The sequence below is a fragment of the Doryrhamphus excisus genome, linkage group LG19 (genome assembly GCF_037039965.1).
Source record: "Doryrhamphus excisus strain RoL-2023G ecotype Guam linkage group LG19, RoL_Dexc_Guam_v1.1, whole genome shotgun sequence".
In the NCBI taxonomy this organism is placed as follows: Eukaryota; Metazoa; Chordata; class Actinopteri; order Syngnathiformes; family Syngnathidae; genus Doryrhamphus; species Doryrhamphus excisus.
In genome coordinates, this window is record NC_136375.1 from 11,780,694 (window position 1) to 11,801,370 (window position 20,677).

The 20,677-nt window shown below is 43.6% G+C and overlaps 2 protein-coding genes across 2 annotated transcripts in view; both read left to right on the top strand.

The window, feature by feature from the left end:
- The window catches only part of xkr6b (XK, Kell blood group complex subunit-related family, member 6b), a 40,536-nt gene extending 31,624 nt beyond the window's left edge, over window positions 1-8,912 (top strand). The window contains exons 3-4 of the mRNA XM_058056726.2: window positions 4,139-4,335; window positions 6,683-8,912. Of these exons, the coding sequence (XP_057912709.1) occupies window positions 4,139-4,335; window positions 6,683-7,653 (1,168 nt within the window). The 3' untranslated portion in view covers window positions 7,654-8,912. The remainder of the gene's footprint in view (window positions 1-4,138; window positions 4,336-6,682) is intronic.
- Window positions 8,913-14,407: 5,495 nt separating this feature from the next.
- On the top strand, window positions 14,408-20,356 carry ccm2 (CCM2 scaffold protein). Its single transcript, XM_058056736.2, has 10 exons — window positions 14,408-14,802; window positions 16,738-16,914; window positions 17,037-17,120; window positions 17,258-17,441; window positions 18,050-18,186; window positions 18,273-18,408; window positions 18,483-18,540; window positions 18,617-18,752; window positions 18,838-18,976; window positions 19,277-20,356. The coding sequence occupies exons 1-10, from the start codon at window positions 14,773-14,775 to the stop codon at window positions 19,579-19,581; spliced, it is 1,386 nt and encodes a 461-aa protein (XP_057912719.2). The 5' UTR covers window positions 14,408-14,772; the 3' UTR covers window positions 19,582-20,356.
- The last annotated feature ends 321 nt before the right edge of the window (window positions 20,357-20,677 follow it).

The window sequence follows — 20,677 nt, forward strand, 5'->3', positions numbered from 1 at the left end:
CATATATATTGACTTATTTTTGTGGTCCATTTAGAATGATAGATTTTTCATGTAATTGTGATTAAATTGTGATTAAATAAAGCCTGCCAGACTGTAAGGGAAAGTCGTTCTCCAGGTAAATAAATGCTTGCAGCCCTTTCGCCTTATTTCCATTTTTCTCAATTTAGCATCACGTGACGGCGTCTCCCCCGAGTAGCGCTACCTGAGCGCCGTTGCTAATGGTAACAAATGAGTGGCTTTGGCGGAGAGGAAAAAACAGATTGAGTACCGCCGTGTGCACTGCTGGGGTTTAATGTTGTTACTGGTGACTGAGACACTGGTACTGTAAGCAGAGCTACATGAAACATAGAAAAGGATCACTCACTTGTCGCAAAGAGCATTTCACGCCTGCATAATCTACAACTACTACATCGTGATCATTATTATTTGTATAATATGCGCTGGTGTCACTTTAAAGTAGAGAAGACGATACGAAGTGCAGTGATATCACGCACAAAGCACAGTTCCGAATCCTGCCACTGCCCAATCCCTTTCAGCTCCCATCATTCTATTCCATCCCTCCATCTTGCCATCCCTAAAGTCCCAGGAATGGCCCCAAGGTGCTGGTCACAGATTACTTTGTGTGTATCTGACTTAACTGTGGGATCTGTACTCGGCCAGGGTATCATCTGTGGCGTAATCACTGCCATAGGGGAGGATAAAGATATCTGATCTAGGAACAGCGGTACCTTTTAAAGGGGTCACACACTTCGACATGTCGATTTACAGCCTAGCAAAACATGCACCCTGACTGTGTTGCTGTTATAACCCTTATAAGTCACTCTGCAAAACACTCACTTTAACTTTACAGCAAAATTTGGTACATGTGTGTGTACAATTTGAGAAGATTGGTTGGAAAAACATGGCCGCCATTCAGCAAAAGGGCGGGACTTAGCAAATAACTATCAATAAATCATTAACCATTTATGTCATTATGATAGAATCTGTGTCACACGTATGCTAGCATGTCCTCCACAGCATTGTGACAGCATCCCATAGCGGGTACCGCAAATTATGATAGAATCAGACTTGTGTTTGAGCTTGGCACGGAAGGCGCTTAAAAGCCCTGCAGCGACTCTAGATGTAAATGAGCGCTGCCGGTACGTTCAACATACCTTTTTTGGCCCAGCTGTTCTACATGATGCATCATGATAGCTCTGCACTTCTAGGCGTGTGAATCTGTTAATGATGTGAGAAGGGGTCCTGCTTGCTTTGCACGCACGCAGATGTCAGTTGTCGAACATGACGACGGTTTCCGAAACAGACGTCTTGAGCCTGGAGCTACACCGGAAAACTGTACTATTGGGGGGGAATTTGGCCCATTACCAACCCACCCCGGTCCGCCTTCCCCAATAATAATAATTAGGGAGGTCCGATATCAGCATAAAAACGCAATATTGATTGATATTGGTATCAGATTTTTTTTTCCCGATCATGAAAAATGCTGCATACAAAACATATATGTTCTTTCCACCACAGGAGGTATGTCATGTTACACATAACGGTATTGGTATTGGTTGGTATCGGAAATTGAGAGTTGATAATGTCGGTATATCGTTTTTTGGCAAAAAAAAAAAGCCCATAATAGCAATCATAACGATATTGATGACAATAACAATAACACGGTGGTCGAGTGGTTAGCGCGCAGACCTCACAGCTAGGAGACCAGGGTTCAATTCCACCCTCGGCCATCTCTGTGTGGAGTTTGCATGTTCTCCCTGTGCATGCGTGGGTTTTCTCCGGGTACTCCGGTTTCCTCCCACATTCCAAAAACATGCTAGGTTAATTGGCGACTCCAAATTGTCCATAGGTATGAATGTGAGTGTGAATGGTTGTTTGTCTACATGTGCCCTGTGATTGACTGGCGATCAGTGCACGCAGATGTCAGTTGTCGAAGATGACGACGGTTTCCGAAACAGACGTCTTGAGTCTGGAGCTACACCGAAAAACTATTGGGGGGGAATTTGGCCCATCACCAACTCACCCCGGGCCGTCTTTCCAATAATAATAATTAGGGAGGTCCGATATCAGCATAAAAACGCAATATTGATTGATATTGGTATCAGATTTTTTTTTCCCGATCATGAAAAATGCTGCATACAAAACATATATGTTCTTTCCACCACAGGAGGTATATCATGTTACACATAACGGTATTGGTATTGGTTGTTATCGGTATCGGAAATTGAGAGTTGATAATGTCGGTATATTGTTTTTTGGCAAAAAAAAAAGCCCATAATAGCAATGATAACGATATTGATGACAATAACAATAACACGGTGGTCGAGTGGTTACAGCTCACAGCTAGGAGACCAGGGTTCAATTCCACCCTCAGCCATCTCTGTGTGGAGTTTGCATGTTCTCCCCGTGCATGCGTGGGTTTTCTCCGGGTACTCCGGTTTCCTCCCACATTCCAAAAACATGCTAGGTTAATTGGCGACTCCAAATTGTCCATAGGTATGAATGTGAGTGTGAATGGTTGTTTGTCTATATGTGCCCTGTGATTGGCTGGCGACCAGTCCAAGGTGTACCCCGCCTCTCGCCCAAAGACAGCTAGGATAGGCTCCAGCACCCCCCTTGTGAGGAAAAAGCGGTAGAAAATGAATGAATAACAATAACAAGGAAAATAACAAACAACCATAATAATAATAAAAATGACCCCTTCCAAACAAACAAAAACTACATAAAAACAAATTACAACAATCTTTATCAGTAGTATTACCATACATGCACCTATAAATGTTACCATTACCATCACTACCACTAATAATAACATATGCATATGCTTGCACTGTAGCCATTATTCACTCATTTTGTACTTTAAAATCAGAACAATTCCACTTGCATAGTTCCGATAATGCTCAAAAGGGACGAAATACTGTATGTATTACATGTATTACATTATCATGTATGTGTCTATCACTGCTTGGTCACAGCATGGATATAAAACCATCAAACCTAATTTTTTGAATGCGTTTTTATATCTTCAGAACCCACAGAAAAGACAAAGATGTGTGTTTATGTCTCACATTGTGGACGATGGGCAAAATTCCAAACCAAAGTCCAGTTTTCCTTTAACGCGTCGTGAGCGAACGCCTACAACTTGGCCACAAATAATTCATGAGACGTTCGCTAGACAGAGACCAGTGGGTGGGAAGAGGAGGAGGTTGACCACAGCCAAGGATATTCCCACATTCTTTCCGAAGCTGACAAGTCTGCTTGTGTCTGATTGTTTCTCAGGAGCCATTAGTTTTCAGAAGACACAGCGGGAGTGCATGATGCTTCGTTATGTGATGGAGTAGGTTGGGATTTTTTCTGACGGCTTTGAAAACCAACTGTACTATTTTTTTGGCTGATGCGGTAGAAAAAAAAAAAGCAAAGGTGTGTATTTGTAACAGAACTCACGCCATTTCTGTTAATGATCTCTTTTGTAAGTAACAGATTACAGTCGGACTTTGTGATATAAAGCGGAATACCAATGATCATTTGCAGTTAAAACCACAAACAATAACAATTAAAAATTGGATCATTTTTATTGAAAATGTTGTTGGCAAATTTTGATGCTTTCATTGGAATTTGCATAAAAACACTTTAAGAAAATACATAAACATGCTGTTGTAAAATGCAGTAATGCACCATTCCTTCCGCACAGGTCACAGTGATTGGCCATTTGAGGTTCTACCATCCATGCTAATGCTGAATTCATTCATTTTCCAAAGTACGTACGTACGGCGGAACACACACACGGGCTAATGGAGCTCAGTGGGCGGAGACTAATGTGAGCGCTCAGTGGCATGTCGTTAGGGACAGGAGTAGCAGGAGGTGGGGGTGTGGACGTGTTCCATGTGACATTTACCAGTCTGAGTGAAAATGTCACAAAATACCAGCCTTTACCTCCGCGTACAGTGGCCCTCACAGCCTGGAGCTCCAACTTTGCGTACATACACCAACCCCTTTTTGCTTCTTGTCCACCCCCAGGTCTACGTTTGTGCTTCACAGTCTCCGATTGGCTGCAGCGCCCCAGTTCCTTGCTGCCCTCAGTCTCCTCTCAGATAAAATATGTCTCCTTATGCTTCGTTGTACTCTTCGTTGTCGACAGGTACATCCGCACCATGTACCTGGGCATCCAAAGCCACCGGCAGAAGGAGAACCAGCGGCGCTTTTACTGGGCCATGATGTACGAGTACGCCGACGTCAACATGCTGCGGCTGCTGGAGACCTTCCTGGAGAGCGCTCCTCAGCTGGTGCTGCAGCTCTGCATCATGATCCAGAGCAACCAGGTCGAGTGGCTGCAGTGTAAGTGGGCGGGGGGGCGGGTGTCAGTCTCACTAAACCGGGGCCAGCTTGTTTTTTATGGACCTTTGACTTATACTAAAAATAAATCTTGTTTATCACAGTTAATACGTTCCAGAGATGACCGTGATAAGTACATTTCCGTTAAGTAGGATTGCTTATTTATTGATTGAGTATACGTATATGTTTTTTTAAACATTATTATAGCCCTCTAGACAAGAAACAATACACCCGTATTACCCAATATAGTGGACATAATAAGAGAAAATAAGCCATTTAAGTCATAAATAAGGACTGTACTGATTTCTTGCTGTAAATATGTTCCGGTGCTCATGTGACAGGAAGTGACATCAGGGTTTCAGAGTTGAATTTTAGTGTGGCTACAACTGTAGCCCATGTTAGGGATTATTGTGCCTGTTTATTATTGTTCCCTCGTTTATTGTGGTTAATTGGTTCCAAGCCCTACTGTAATCATTTAAATACGCTTCAATATTAATAAATGTAAAAAAAGAAACAAACAAACAACATCCAGTATTAATGTTTTTTAGAGCCCTGCAGACATGAAATAACATCCCTATAGTCACCTTCACACATTTATTGTTCTCTGTTTACATCACATCATGCATGTTTTACACGCAGGCAACGGGATCACCGCAGGGACACAAGACATGGCCGCCGCTTTAAGCATAGCATTTATTCTAAACTTAAGAAAGGATTTCAAAAAGATTGGACAAAGGACAAAGTAAGAAGCCAAAAACCTAACCACTTCCACACGGAATGAGAGGAGAATATGTTTTCACTGACTCATGCAGTGTTAAGGTAATGTAATGTAAAGTCATGTGTTCACAGTTTACCATTACTGACCGGAATACTACATATGTATATACTTTTAATATAATTATAATAATATAATAATATGATTTTAATAATTTTAATATAATTTTGACAAAAAATACATGAAATATGCATTTTTTTTTACTAATAATAGGCCTTGTTCAACTATGGAACAGCATTATTTACTCATATAATTTTGAATATGAATATACTCGCCCATATCAACCTACACTGGTTTGTGTTTAGCATCTTTATTGTACAAAATCTATCAACGCATCCTTTTCAGTTTTTCTGATGTGGTAGAAAAAGTTTGGACACCCCTGCTCTAAAGTCTGAGAGCGATAGTGTCCTTTATTGCCGTCTGGTATCACACGCCACTTGATCGACTGTTGTCACGACGGACGCTGTAAGCTCCAATTTCAAACCATCATCCCTCTTACTTAGAGAGCCCCCCCCTCCCAGGAAGGCAATCCAATCATAACAAGCCATATCTCCTTTCTGCTTTGCTATTAATATGTTGTCTTCTGCTTTGCATGTGCAAGCTGGATGTAATGGTCTGTTTGCTGTCATTTAGAGGAGTCAGTGTACGGCTTGTATAGCGCTATATGTTTACTAGCTGACAACCCCTTATAGTAGTGATGGGCGGACTGAAATATCGATGCTTTGGAGAGCAGCTCTTTCTCTGCGGGGGTCGCGGGGGTGCTGGAGCCTATAGAGGCGTGGTACACCCTGGACTGGTGGCCAGCCAATCACAGGGCACATATAGTCAAACAACCATTCACACTCACATTCATACCTATGGACAATTTGGAGTCGCCAATTAACCTAGCATGTTTTTGGAATGTGGGAGGAAACATGCACGGGGAGAACATGCAAACTCCACACAGAGATGGCTGAGGGTGGGATTGAACTCAGGTCTCCCAGCTGTGAGTTCTGCGCGCTAACCACTCGACCACCTTGCAGCCCCCACATAGTTTTTGCAAACAATTTCATTTGCTGACATTATTTGCTTGAAATCAGTGTTATCGCGCATCAGTACCTCACAGTAAACATCTAAACGTCCGAATTGTGTTCTTGGTGGGACTGTTTAGTGTGAGCGCCATTGTTATATAGCGCTGCCTTAATCCTCTTGGGCCTGGAATTGAAGACCAGAGCTGCACAGGTTGTTACTGAAATCTGCTTCCACTCCTCCGTGATGTCATTACTGTACATCACATCATATTCTTCCTTCTACTGGAGGATGCAGCACAGGTACTCCATCACCTTCGCCTTCAGCTGCCTCACTTGTCATCTTGTCATCTTATATTTGACGGAAAACTACCATTTGGCCCAGTTTCTGCTTCAAAATGTCACAGTATGTGTAAAAAAATGTGTTTCTCCTCAATGAACCGCATTTCTCCACTGTTGGTAGCACTCGTGTTATATACAAGCTGTACATGGACTACTCTAAAGTAGACTGCATGTAGACTGGATAGCATCTATTTTCTATTTCATCCATCTTTTCTACGTCTGTCAGGTTCTTCTGCCATGTCCTCCCTCCTGTCCCTGTCCTGGGTGCTAGCGTCCTACCACAAGCTCCTGCGCGACTCCCGCGACGACAAGAAGAGCATGAGCTACCGAGGCGCTCTGGTGCATCTCTTCTGGCGTCTCTTCACCATCTCCTCCCGGGTGCTCTCCTTCGCCCTGTTTGCCTCCGTTTTCCACATCTACTTTGGCATTTTCGTGGTGCTCCACTGGTGCGCCATGGCTTTCTGGGTCATCCATGGCGGCACCGACTTCTGCATGTCCAAGTGGGAGGAGGTGCTTTTCAACATGGTGGTGGGCGTGGTGTACGTCTTCTGCTGGTTCAACGTGCGCGAGGGGCGGACGCGCTACCGCATGGTGACCTACTACACCGTGGTGCTGTTAGAGAACGCCCTCCTCAGCTCGCTGTGGTATGCGTACCGCGACCCGGCCACCACTGACGCCTATGCCTCTTATGCCCTCTGTGGCGTCTTCCTGTGCTTTGCCTCAGGTGTGGCCTGCATGGTCCTCTACTACGGGGTCTTACACCCTATGGGCCCCCGCCTGAGGGTCTTGGCCAGCTCCTGTTGCGCAGAACTGCTTTGGGGTCTCCCGTTACCCCCCGAGGCCGAGCCCATGGCCCCCACGCCCGGCCCGCGGGGCTCCCAGGCCACCCCGACGCGGGGTCTGGCGGGGGAGCACGCGGAGCCCGACGAAACCGCCACAGACACCTGCCTTCCTGTTTTTCAGGTGAGGTCCACAGAGCCCATGGATGCATCCGGCAGGCCCATCCAACCTGAAGGCCCCCTCATTAAGATAGACATGCCCAGAAAGCGCTACCCGGCCTGGGACGCGCACTTTGTGGATCGACGCCTGCGCAGGACCATCAACGTGCTGCAGTACGTCAGCCCCAACGCCGTGGGCATCAGGTACAGGGACGGCCCGCTTCTCTATGAACTCCTGCAGTACGAATCGTCGTTCTGAAGGCTTCCTCGGCTCTCTTACGGTCCAAACACACATTCATCATTTATTTTTGGAGAAAAAAAAAACACGCAAAGAGGAAAATATGATGAACCCATATATAAAGCATTGGAGGAGGGCTGCGTGTGTAGATAACATGAATGTTTCATTATGAAATGCATTATTCTGTATTGTGAATACCTGTGAAGGGCATACTATATGTCCCAATGGCACCTAAAGGGAATGTTGGAGGAGAGTCTCAGAAGGATGCAGCCCCCCCCCCCCCCCACCCACACACCCTAAACTTTTACTGCCATTTTTAATGTAAATAATGTATGATTTACCGAGCCCCTTAAGGCCACAATTTCTACCAGGATATTGCAAATGGAGAGGGAGATTTCCCTCCTGTGAGCTCTCCTGGCTGTTCTATTTTGGTTGCAAAATCCTAAATCGTAATCACATCATGTATGGTGAGAGAGCGAGAAAAGAAGCACACTGACCTTCAATCAGTTCCGCCCAATCGTTTAAACAGGATTTTAGTGCACACTGCCCTCTAGTGGAGGCATGGGGTTACGGCATCCTTTACCTGAAAATGACCCTAATAACACAATGAAAGGAGGGTGGAATGTAATAGAAAGAGCACAAAATCCTTTCAATTGGAGGGTAGGGTACGGTGGCCGACAGGGGGGAAAACGCCAAACATGGAAATGATCCAAAAAGACACAAATATTAAATTAAAAATGCACAAATACCAAAACCGGATGCCGGCTTGTGTAGCTATGTGAGTACCTTGGTGGGTCACACTCCATGACACCTTCAAAGAAAACTTTGCACTTTTGGGTTGAATTTTCCCATCATCCACAATCCTTACGTGAGACATGGACACTCTTCTCTTTTTTGTGCATTCTAAAGATAAAAAAAGGCAGCTAATTGGTCATTTTGAGCATTAGCGGAACATTGATTTCACATAGCAACACCTAGCATTAACTTTTCCAAACTGAAAAACAAGATATTTGCTTGCCGGCTAGTCTCTACTAAGTGTGGTGTGGCGAGGTGTCACTATGCTAGTAATGTAATTCTTGGGCATAATAATGCTAATACCAACAATAATAATAACAATGTTGCTGTAGTGTGGTTAATATACAGCTCACATTATGAAAATGGAACCATGTTTTTTCAGAAGTCTTGATAGGCCAGTGCGTCCCATCACATGCATTTTTCGCTGACTCTTTTTAGCTGTTTGTATATCTGTAGAACACACGGAAAACAAATAGACATGTGTTCATTGTCTCACATAAGGATTGTGGATGATGGGGAAAAAATCCCCAAAAGTGCAGTTTTCCTTTAAGAGGCTTTTGGCTCGATGGCTAGCGCTCTTCTGGAGACCCTGGGCAGAAAGCTTTAGGGAACAAAACGGCCACTGGTGGCGCCAGACACACACGATGCTAACATTAGCTAATTTGACGTCCCTAATTTAAATTGAGGGCCGTCGGCCATCATAGTAAAAACATTCCAAAGCCATTTTTTCCAAACACCAAACAATTCCTCCACCATTCCCTTCTCAGCCCTAAAGAGTACTTGTGTTTTGATAAGAACAATGAATTGCTTTCAGTATTTATTGTTATTATTATATTGCTATTATTAGGGTGTAAAAAAAGAATACAACACAATGATTCTATTAGTTACATAGCAATCTCCAAAAGGTAAGGGTGTCATTAGGGTGCAACTCGTCATTGAAATCCACTCCCGTCAAGTAATATACGAGCAGAAATGTACTGAGGCAGTGGCCGCACGTGCCTGATAACATCGTACTGTAAAAAGGCAGATGCCATCGAAAAGTTTGGGCTAAAGGCGAGAGGGCTTTTTTTTTTGCCAGGGATGGAAAAGAACACAAGGGCGAGACGGCGTTAAAGGGTTAGCTTGCCGAGTTGGTGCTAATTGCTGTGGATGGTACATTAAGACACCGATGGACGGCAAGATTCTTGCAGCCAAAGCTAACAGTTCAATAGTGGTGTGTCGTTCATGAACGAATGGGCTAAAAGAACCCTAAAATACCCATCCAGTCTGTTGAGTTGGAAATGCTTTTTTTGGTTGGAGAGTCAGTTCACTGTTCCTTTTTGCAGGGCGGGACTAACTGCGTGCTTCAATTCATGACCGACTAGTTCTTTTGACCCGTTCGTTCATGACCGACACACCACTAGGGGAGATTGACCAAAATGAACGGATCATTTTACTGAATGAACCGGAATGATGAACGGTTTTGCCCACTACTACAGTCCAGCCTCATTGGTAACCCCTGACTTGTTATTGTGGGCCCGCCACAGATAAAACAAAAAAAAATAAAGATGAGATGTAGGACAAGGGTGTTATGTTTTCTACTCTCACTTTTACTCTCTCACCATAGGAGCTAAAACTCTATAGAATCCGCCTTTAAACATTACCCAGGTCAGCTTAGCAGGTGTGGAAAATGTGCTTTTCTTTGTTTATCTCAAGCTGTTGCGTCTCCTCTCACACAAAAATCCAAACCGAGCAAATTTTTACATAGCGCAGATTGGTTTTAGAGTGTTTTCTAAGCACAAGCACAAATTATCTCACCCAAATAGAGCCCATACCTTTTTTCGGAAATGGTTTCATTCATTACCTGGAGGAATCTTTGTCTTTCCTCGCCGTTCTTGTGGCTCGTTCCACTCCATCCCTGGTTGCTGCTCCACCCTCTCGCCGATCTCCAATTACTCCCCCCTGAAACACTTCCACATTCTCTGGTTGGTTGAGGGCTGAGCCGGGCGGAGATCCTGACATGAGAACATGCAATGAGGTCCGCTGATGAATGACAATTGATGAGTCAGCGATGGGTGGATCACACATTTGGCTTGTCAGTGAGGTAGCATCTAGCACCCTTCAGGTGTAGTCGACGAATGAACAGCCATGTTAGGTAGTTAGTTGTTAGTCGGTGACGGCTTTCGTAGCGAATACAGAGCATTCAAGTAGAAAACAATACAAAAGGGTTCCTCAGGAGCAACACACCAAGACCACTAAATCAGCTGACTCAGGGGCGTCTCAATGCAGTTCTCATCCCCAGGAATGTCACTCCTCAACAAAACCACATCCTGGACAACACCTCATCTGCTGGGACCCCTCGGTTATTGGCTTTGTTTTGAGAAATTATTTTTATTATTTCTTATTAATTGGTGGCTGCCTGGCCTACGACTCTCCAGACATGGACACATGTACAAATCAGGTGCAATTTACACTGTGATTCATTTCTTGTTTTTCCCAGTGGGGCATCAGAACCAAGATTATCTTGTCAATATTGAATCTTGCGGTGCTTAATGTTGTCAGTATTGGAGATTAGTAAGCGGTTATGATCTCAAAAACAAATATATTTTACATATTTTTACAGTACAGCCTGGTAACAAGGGTTCTAGCAGTCAGAAACCAATGACTTTTTGTTTTTTTGTTGTTTTCTTTAAAGAACAAATTGATTTCAAGAGCTAAGACTGCAAATGGAAGCCTTTTCTAATGCATACAGAGTCGTTTTCAGACCAATAACAACATGTCCGTACGTCACAGCAAGACCGTGTGAACATGAAGCGTGTGTTCTTCTCAGTACTTGTTGTGCCTTCTAACTTTTAGGGGTGCTTCAGTCCAGGCAGGCTTGGCAGCCGAACCTTGAGGCCAACATCTTTACTTTACGTGTGTTGTACTGTTTTTGCCAGACCACTAAACCTAGGTGTCGATATTGTTCCAAAACCGGATGACGCCACACTCAAAATTAGCTTATTCGGTTTCGAGCAACAGCTTAACATGTTCTCTGCTTAAATTAAGGCTCGTTATTTTACGTATATACAGTGGAATCCCTAAGTTTTCTCCCGGTACTCCGGTTTCCTCGCACATTCCAAAAACATGCTAGGTTAATTGGCGACTCCAAATTGTCCATAGGTATGAATGTGAGTGTGAATGGTTGTTTGTCTATATGTGCCCTGTGATTGGCTGGCCACCAGTCCAGGGTGTACCCCGCCTCTCGGCCGAAGACAGCTGGGATAGGCTCCAGCACCCCTGCAACCCTTGTGAGGATAAGTGGTAGAAAATGAATGAATGAATTAATAATATTAATGGGAGGCTGCACAGTGTACGAATGGTTAGCACGCAGACATCACAGTTAGGAGACCTGAGTTCAATTCCACCCTCGGCCATCTCTGTGTGGAGTTTGCATGTTCTCCCCGTGCATGCGTGGGTTTTCTCCGGGTACTCCGGTTTCCTCCCACATTCCAAAAACATGCTAGGTTAATTAGCGACTCCAAATTGTCCATAGGTATGAATGTGAGTGTGAATGGTTGTTTGTCTATATGTGCCCTGTGATTGGCTGGCCACCAGTGTGCCCCGCCTCTTGTCCGAAGACAGCTGGGATAGGCTCCAGCACCGGAGCAGTCTGAACCTCATCATAATTGATACATATATCGAAGACGATGCCTTGAAGCTATACGTACAGAAGGTCACTTCCTGAATTAGTCTGGGCGCCACCCATTGGTAACAGGAAATGTAATCCGCATGCCCTCCCACTTCTTGTAGCTTTAGTGTTTGTTTTTATTGTTCTTAGTTTCTGCTTCCTGACAAAACCCCGGACAGGCATTGAACCCACCAGGGATGTTATCTATGTAGCCATATTGTACTGAGCAGCCAGGTATGGCTTCGTCTGTAGTGGCGGATGCTGGTATTTTTGTGTGACTATCGCTCCATCATTCCAAACGCCGTGTTGGACTTTTGGGGTTCCACTGTGTATTTAAATCCTCCCCGTTTGCTTTCTAGAAAAGACAAAAAACAAGACACCAGCCAGCCACGAATTCGCCGCTCGATGATTGTTTTGTATTTTTTTGTGTCTATCTATGCCTTGACACGAATGATTTGTAGTGCCAAGATTTGTTTTTGTGTGTGTGTGTCGTGTAATATTTGTCTGGATTTTTGAAATAAGCGGAAAAAAGGTATGTTGAAAAAATGTGCAGAAGTCCCAAGCAATCTGACCCTTGATTTCACTTTCAAACATCCTCATTTCCTGTTTCCCGACCCCCACCTCCCAGCATTGTGAGGTGATGAACGGTTCCTGCACGGCAACCCCTTCTGATTTCTGCACTGATGTGAAGCAGCAGGGCATCCCAGATTTCCACTATGTCGCCACTCTTTGTTCCAGAATATGATGAAATAGTACATTCTCTTTTGTTTCTTAATAACCTGGTGCTGAACGACCTCATTCAGTGGTGCTAACACTGTGGAGTCCACTTTTCGGGCTTTCCAAAGAGCATTAAAAAAAACAAAAACAAACAAACCTCCAGTGTCAACACAATGCTCGAAAGCAAGCACCTCAAACCTACAGAAATCTACAGCAAAACTTCCCAATGGTGCCATTTATTTTCATTTACCACTCAATGCACAAACAAGTACAGTACAGCTATAGTCTTCACGTTGTCTTCTTATTTATTCTCATCATACAGGTGCTTCTTCTTTCATTTCTTATCCGTTTGTTGTGTTTATTCTGGGGGAAATGAAACGCTACATCATTTTTGGCCCGGAAGCACAAACTACAGAAAGAAATTGACTTCAAAAAAAAGCAAACAAAAAAACAATATATAATCTAGAACGTGATTGCTGTGTTGTAAAGTCATCTATATGTCCTGTGTGTATCTATTTTTTTTATTTATTATTGTACAATTGGCTGTAAGATTTTATTGGAACATGGATTTAATATTGCAGTGACTATGGGTGTCACATGAATTGCTGCTAATTTCAAAATTACGATTAAAAGAAGTGTTGCTTTGTTGATATTCACTCAATTTTTAGATTGTGTTAGCTTGTGGGTGTATATTTAAATAATCCCTCCCTGGGCTATATATGATTTCTATCAATGGAGTATTGCAACAATTGGCAGTGTGTGAATTTCCTACTACAGAGGATCATTGTGATGGTGAAATATAAAATGTAAGTACAATTTTCATGGAATGGAATTCCCTTTCTTTAAAAAAAAACAAAACAAGCAAGCTGATGTCCAGTATTGTACCTTTGCCCTGTTTTAGGGAACAATATGAATATTATTATAAATAACATATGGTGCTAAAGTTCTTTTTGTATGTTTTGGTTTTTAGATGAAATGAGAACTATTATGCTGAAAATATAATGTTAAGCCTTACTGTAGATTCATATATGAGACTGTTCATCCCAGAAGAGAAAAATAAATATAGTATTTGAAAGTGCAATATGACTGGAATGCATTTATTTCATATTTAATGGACCCGGCAAAAATGTTTTCAACTGATTTCATCAGTTCCGGAATTATTTACACCATATCAAAAATGATTATGATTATGAAAATAAAAACTCCATTGTATCGAAGTTACTGATTCAGCCACCAGGGGCGCTGATGAATCGCTTGGGGGGGGTTGTTGGGCACCACTTGTTGGGTTGCATGTATTAGTCTCTTATATCTCACATGTGCACTATGTTGCTTGTTTTTACAATTACAATTCTGATGATTATTGTTAATATATAAAAAATACAATAGATTGAATTTAGCGGCATGTTAATGATTCCACCAGAGGGGGCGCTGGTGAACTGCTTGGGGTAGAAGTCGTTTGTTTGCCAACTATTGTAAGCGTAAGTCTCTCATATGTAGTATTTGTTGCTTGTTTTCAATGTTTAAAGATATGACTGTCTATTATTATAATTATTTTAAAAAGTAAATACAAAATATTGCATACAAACTGCATACTGCAGATTTAGTCAAAGGGGGCGCTGCTGAGTGTCCTGGGCAGCATTCGACGCCCAAAATGGCGGCACGATTGAAAAGTTTTGACTGTTTTGTTCGAGTTTGTTTTCATACTATTTATCGGGGTGTGTAGCCCCTTCTCGTCCCACCTAAATCACGTTGGACTCCGCGTATGGATGTGTTCTCCGCGATGATTTCAGTACAAGTCCAACATGAGAATAGCGCTTAGCTATCATCCCAAATTCGGGCTCACTTTACCCAAGCGAGGCTAAGGCTAAGCTAAGTGAAGCTAACAAACAGTTGCGGTCGAAAAGCTTCGTTGGTTATGTCTTCTCTCGTTCGGACTAAGGTGGTGGGTTGAACATGAAGAAGGGGACCTTGTCGTAGCAATGGAGGAAGATGTGAAAAAAGTCAAAAAGGTACGTTGACACTTCCACAGCACACAAGTTACCCACCTACCCAGCCGGCTAGCATGCTAACCCGCCTAGCCAATCAAACCAGGCTAGCCTAGGCAAGTTAAACATAACGGAAGCGAAAGCCACACATACATCGTCAAAATGTAACGTTAAATGACTAGGAAGTCTACAAATTGCCCCCTATACAACTTACTTTTACCGACCTTTGATATAGCTTTACTTTATTATCTGTATGACCTATATGGCAACTATCACACTTGTTATCGGTTTCTGTATAAAAACTTTTCTACTATCATGGCTGTAATTGCCATACGTTGCTGTACAATACAATATAGCATCCACACCGATGCGTTTACCAATATTGTCGTCCCGAGCTATCGAGCTAAGTGACAGGAGTGTGTCGTATGTTCTGTTTATTTCCATAACGTGGTCTAAATTCCGTTTTGAATGTCCAAATTAATGTTTGCTGTGTCTTCTTTTTGTATGTAGTCAGATTTTAGTGATGTCACCATTTCGTGCACTTCCTATTTCTGCCACTAGAGGGTGACAGTGAATTGTTATCATTGAAAATGTCCGCTGAGGTAATACTGTACGTCAGAGGTCCCCGAACACTGGTTACATATGAGTTTTGGAAATGATGTGGTATGGTTTTTTTTACCAATAATAAACAATAAAAAGATTTCACACTGACATCAGCTCTGGGTTGAATTTCGTGCAGAAGCTGCAAACCAAGCTAATAAAATTTCTCATTATAGGCCGCTGAAAAACCTCCCAGGGTACTGAGGATAATGGGGAGACGACAATGCAAAATTCAAAGTGTCAATTTTGTTTTGTTATATCGAGGCATGTTGATGTACCAAATCCCTTGTGTGTGCGGAAAAGTTTATTGTCCTGTCATTTTGGATTAAAGTTTAAAAAAACTCTCCAGAAAACTTTAGAGGCTTCCTATTTTTCCAAAATGTTCCACACACTGACTCCAAGAACAAACCTATTTTTGTTTTTTAAATCAGCAATTATGTCTATTTTATGTTTCATTGTAAATAAGTCACCATCAGAAGAAAAACTGCCACTTTTGGGCCAACAGTATCTCACGTTTCTCACGCACCATGCAATGTTAATGCACACGTCACCTGGAGCCACACGCCTGTTTAATAATGCAGCCTTATGGTGTATAAAGTCTGCGATCACCTGCAGCGTCTCGCATGCATCTAAAAGCACGAGTGCCGGCGTCATCACAGGATGCTGCGGCAGTCCGTTTCCTGTTCTCACGTCACACTTCCCTTTCATTTGTTTTGGGTCACGCACACAGCGCTAGACAGCTGTCATTTTGTGCTGCTCCGGGCAACAGGTGACGAATGTAAACAGAGGGGGAGTGCGTATTGGGATACTTAAGTCATCTCCTCTACGGGTTCATGGAGAATGAGGTACGGGGCTTTAATAATATTATATCATGGTTTTGCACAGTTAATCACATGTGGTGAAGTTTTTAACTCTGTTTTGACGTACTGCCAGAAGAAAATAAGCTCATCATTATTGCATGTAAGCTGTCTGTTGATAACAAAGGATTGCAAAAAGTTTATTTTTTTTGTTGCTGTTGCTGACAGTTGAGCTGCACATATTGCGTAACACAAAGCAGCATTCACTTTCCTCTGCAGGGCCTAGTAGTGGTTGAGCTTCTTCATTTTTCAGGTACTTTTACACAATGAAAACTGAAGTTCTAATGGGGAGGGGGTGTATGAATTGAAACCTTTCATGTACCGTCAACAAGGTTGATCCTTGTTCAAACAGACCTGCAAGGTCTACATTTATGCCAGGTTACCAGTTGGCATCACTGTCTTTTGTATACATACGCTTGTCACAGTAACATATTTTCTTGATCCATAATTGTCCTACAAATTCTTTCCAGTAAGCCTTTTTTGCATGTTGTGTTTGTCTTAGCCTGGTATCGTGTCGCCTTTCAAGCGGGTCTTCCTGAAGGGAGAAAAGGGGCGGGACAAGAAGGCTCAGGAGAAGTCCACCGAGCGCCGGGCCCTGCACACCTTCTCGCTCTCGCAGCCCGACCATCGCATTGACCCTGACATCCTCCTCAATGACTACATCGAAAAGGAAGTCAAAGTGAGTACAAGGAAGTATTTACTGGCTTGACTGGGCATTGTTGTGCTATGTAATAAGTATGACTCAATCAGGAAATGTTTGTAATACAGACCTTTAACTTGATCCTTCTGTGTTCCTTCTAGTATTTGGGCCAGCTGACATCTGTTCCAGGATACTTGAACCCTTCAAGCAGGACAGAAGTCCTCCAGCTTATTGACAATGCAAGAGTACGTCATCTGAGTCTGAGCAGTCAGCGTACAGTTTGTATCGCAGTGTAGTTGCACGATCAACACATAGCCATTACTGTCCAAATAGCTGGCAACACAAATGCAGTAGAATAAAGTCCTTCTAACGTGTCGTCCAGAAGTCACATCAGTTGGCGGGCCAGCTGACGTCGGAGCAAGACGCCGTGGTGAGCTTGTCGGCGTACAACATCAAGCTAGTGTGGCGTGATGGCGAGGATATCATCTTGAGGGTGCCCATCCACGACATCGCCGCCGTCTCCTACATCAGGGACGACTCGCTGCACCTCGTGGTCATCAAGACGGGTAAGTGGAACAAAATTGGAAAATACACAATTGTTCTGGGTGGGGGATTAGACCAGGCAGCTTACATCAAGGTTTTAAATTGAGCGTTTGTTCTCTTGCCACAATGGCTGGGCTCCAACTTGCCACTGTTTTTTTTTTTTTTTGTAGTCACTTTCTTCTTTTAATCCTTAGTTTTTGTGACTAATAAGCCCCACTGGAATCAGAAGCAGATACCAGGCAAGTTAAAACATTGTTGGAACTGGAAAATGTGAAATGCAGCTACCTGGCGGAATGTCCAGTGTGGCTCCATGGAGGGCCTGTGGTTTGGCTTGCCATATAGTGCATACAATCTGACTAAAATAGATCAAACAGTGCAACCAAACGATGAAGGACACATACAAGAATGTATTCATTCACACTGATTTGGTGTGAGAATGCAAACTGACATTATTTTCATTTTGTCTGATGTTGAGATAAACTGCTTTAATCTCCAAATATTGCACAAACATATGAGTGTGTATGTAGCCGTATCTAATGCAATGGAAGTTACGCGAGGTCTTGTGGTTGAAACCCAGCAATACATGTGCAAATGTCGGCCTGGCGCAGTGAATGTTTCTTTTGTTTCTCAGCCCAGGAATCTGGAGGCTCTCCTTTTCCCAGCTCCTGTCCCGATCTCAACAAATCCCAGACGCTGAGCTCCTTGTCGGAGAGCGGAGCCGTGCTGGTGGAGGTCTGCTGTCTGCTCGTCCTCGCGGTCGATAATAAGGTTTGTTTACTCCTTGAGTGTTCTTACTAAAAATAATGTAATGGAAAAGTAAATTAATTTCCATTGTTTTGTGTCTTGTCTGTCAGGCCGCAGCAGAGGAGCTTTGTCTCCTCCTCAGTCAAGTCTTTCAGATCGTTTACACAGAGTCCACTATCGACTTCTTGGACAGAGCCATCTTTGACGGAGCCACCACCCCCACCAGACATCTCTCCCTGTACAGCGGTAAGCAATAAGTCAGCTTTTATCCTCGCCAGCATGCAGATGGAAGTTGTCTTCTAACGTGCGGCCGTCCTCAGATGACTCGTCAAGCAAGGTGGACGTTAAGGACGCGTTTGAGGGCGACACCAGCCCTTTGTAAGAACTTCCTTCATCATGATTTATAAGTCCCCTAGCGTTGTAGATGAAATATTTTTCTCTCTGTCTCTTTCAGTCCGTTCCAAGCATCAGTGGATGCAGATGGCAGCTCGCCATCCGCCTCCAGCCCAGCCTCCCCTCAGGTGAAGACAGCGAGCGAAGGGGAGCTCAGCACCACGGCAGCAGAACTGCTTCAGGACTACATGACCACAGTACGTGACCCACTACACCCTTCATTCTTGGTGGAACAAACATGTGTAAATACGCTAATGTGGCGTCATTGTCTCCTCCGACTAGCTGCGCACAAAGCTGTCCTCCCAGGAGATCCAGCAGTTTGCCACTCTGCTCCACGAATACCGCAACGGGGCCTCCATACACGAGTTCTGCATTAACCTGAGACAGCTCTACGGGGACAGCAGGAAGTTCCTTCTGCTCGGTAGGGCTGCTCTTGACTGGAGGTGCCATCGCTGTATGAGGCAGTTGGGCAATTTGAGCTAAATTGGTATTAAAGCAACACAGCATCTAATCAGAAAGCTAGTTTATTTACAGGGTTCTTTGAAAAAAGAAGATTCCTTAAAAAAAAAAAGTGCAGCTCCTAAGTACCAAGGTGTTCATGCAGTGTGACATCATGCAGCTGTAGTTTTATATTTTTGTAACTGTCATCCATGTGTAAAAAGAAGTTAACCAAGATAAAGTTAACACTTTTGAACCAAAACACGTGTACTTGATCCCGCAGGCCTGCGTCCCTTCATACCCGAGAAGGACAGTCAGCACTTCGAGAACTTCCTGGAGACCATCGGGGTCAAAGACGGTCGGGGCATCATCACAGACAGCTTCGGCCGATACCGCCGGGCAGCGAGCTCGGCCTCCGACTCGACCACCAACGGCAACGGGGCGGCGGGCGGCAGCGGAGACAGCGCCGCCTCCGACGAGGGCCAGGAGAACTCAGAGGGCGACGAGTGGGACCGAATGATCAGCGACATCAGCAACGACATCGAAGCGCTCGGCTGCAGTATGGACGGCGAGGGGGTGACGCTGTGACGTGACAGGCGTGATCACGTGATGCTTGTCGGCACTGAAGATTTGCTTTAACTGTCTCAACACATGAAGTCAAACAAATGCACTTGCAATCAAGTATTTTTGTACCCATTTATAGGCAGTATCTGCCACTGCTGTCAGCTATGTAGCCACAAACAGGAAGACTGATTAGATTTTTTTATTATTATTATTATTATTATTATTGCTGCCTTATAAAAATGTTTTGTCCTTTTACACTATCATTTATCTGTGTTTACTCAATCTAACTGACCCATCAAATGCTGTAAAAGTTTTATTAAGTGTTCTTGACAAAGCCAGTTAGTTTGCGGCTGATGTTGACGTACTCTCATGCAGGTCATTTGGCATTTATCCCTGATCGTGCCTTTAAAACCGTAGCACAGCCAGTGTTGTGCAAATGATTATACTTAAAAAAAAAAAAGCAACTTTGACTTTTTCTTAGTTTTCAAAGCTGTTGTGTTCCTTTTCTCTTGACTTTTGGGGTGCACAGTTGACCTGAGAGGTGAAGGTTCATGGTCGGCTGGTGATCCTCTGACTGATCATGCGCTCTGATGCACCGAAAACTGCTGTGAAACTTCACTTTGAGTTCTGTCAAAGCCAGCAAGGTGGACATGTCCTTAATGCCATCAAAGTTGGGAATACTGAGGGATGAAAATTGAGCACATTCCAGTCTGGAAGCCCCCCCTCAGATGTTGCGTTTCCTGTGTTGACATTTCAATGCACTTAACCTCCAATGATGACAATAAATGACTTCACCATGCATATGTAATACACTTCCTATCACAGTCCTTTAATGCTACTAGTTGTGTGTGTGGAGCAGAGAATCTTAATTGTTTGGATGCTGAGCTGTCCTAATGAATTCTTTTCAACACGGTGTGAAACCGCTTTCTCCCGCAGTACTTGAAAGCACCGTAATTGGCCTCCTGTAACGTTAATCCTTAATCCAATTGTTGGCGGAACTGAATTGTTCTGGTTCTTTATTTGGAGTGACTTTAATAAAAGTGAGCACAGGGTTAAAACGAGTCATTAAAGAGATGTCATGGCAATTAAAAGAGCGTTTTATCTCGCAGTCTTGCAGTCA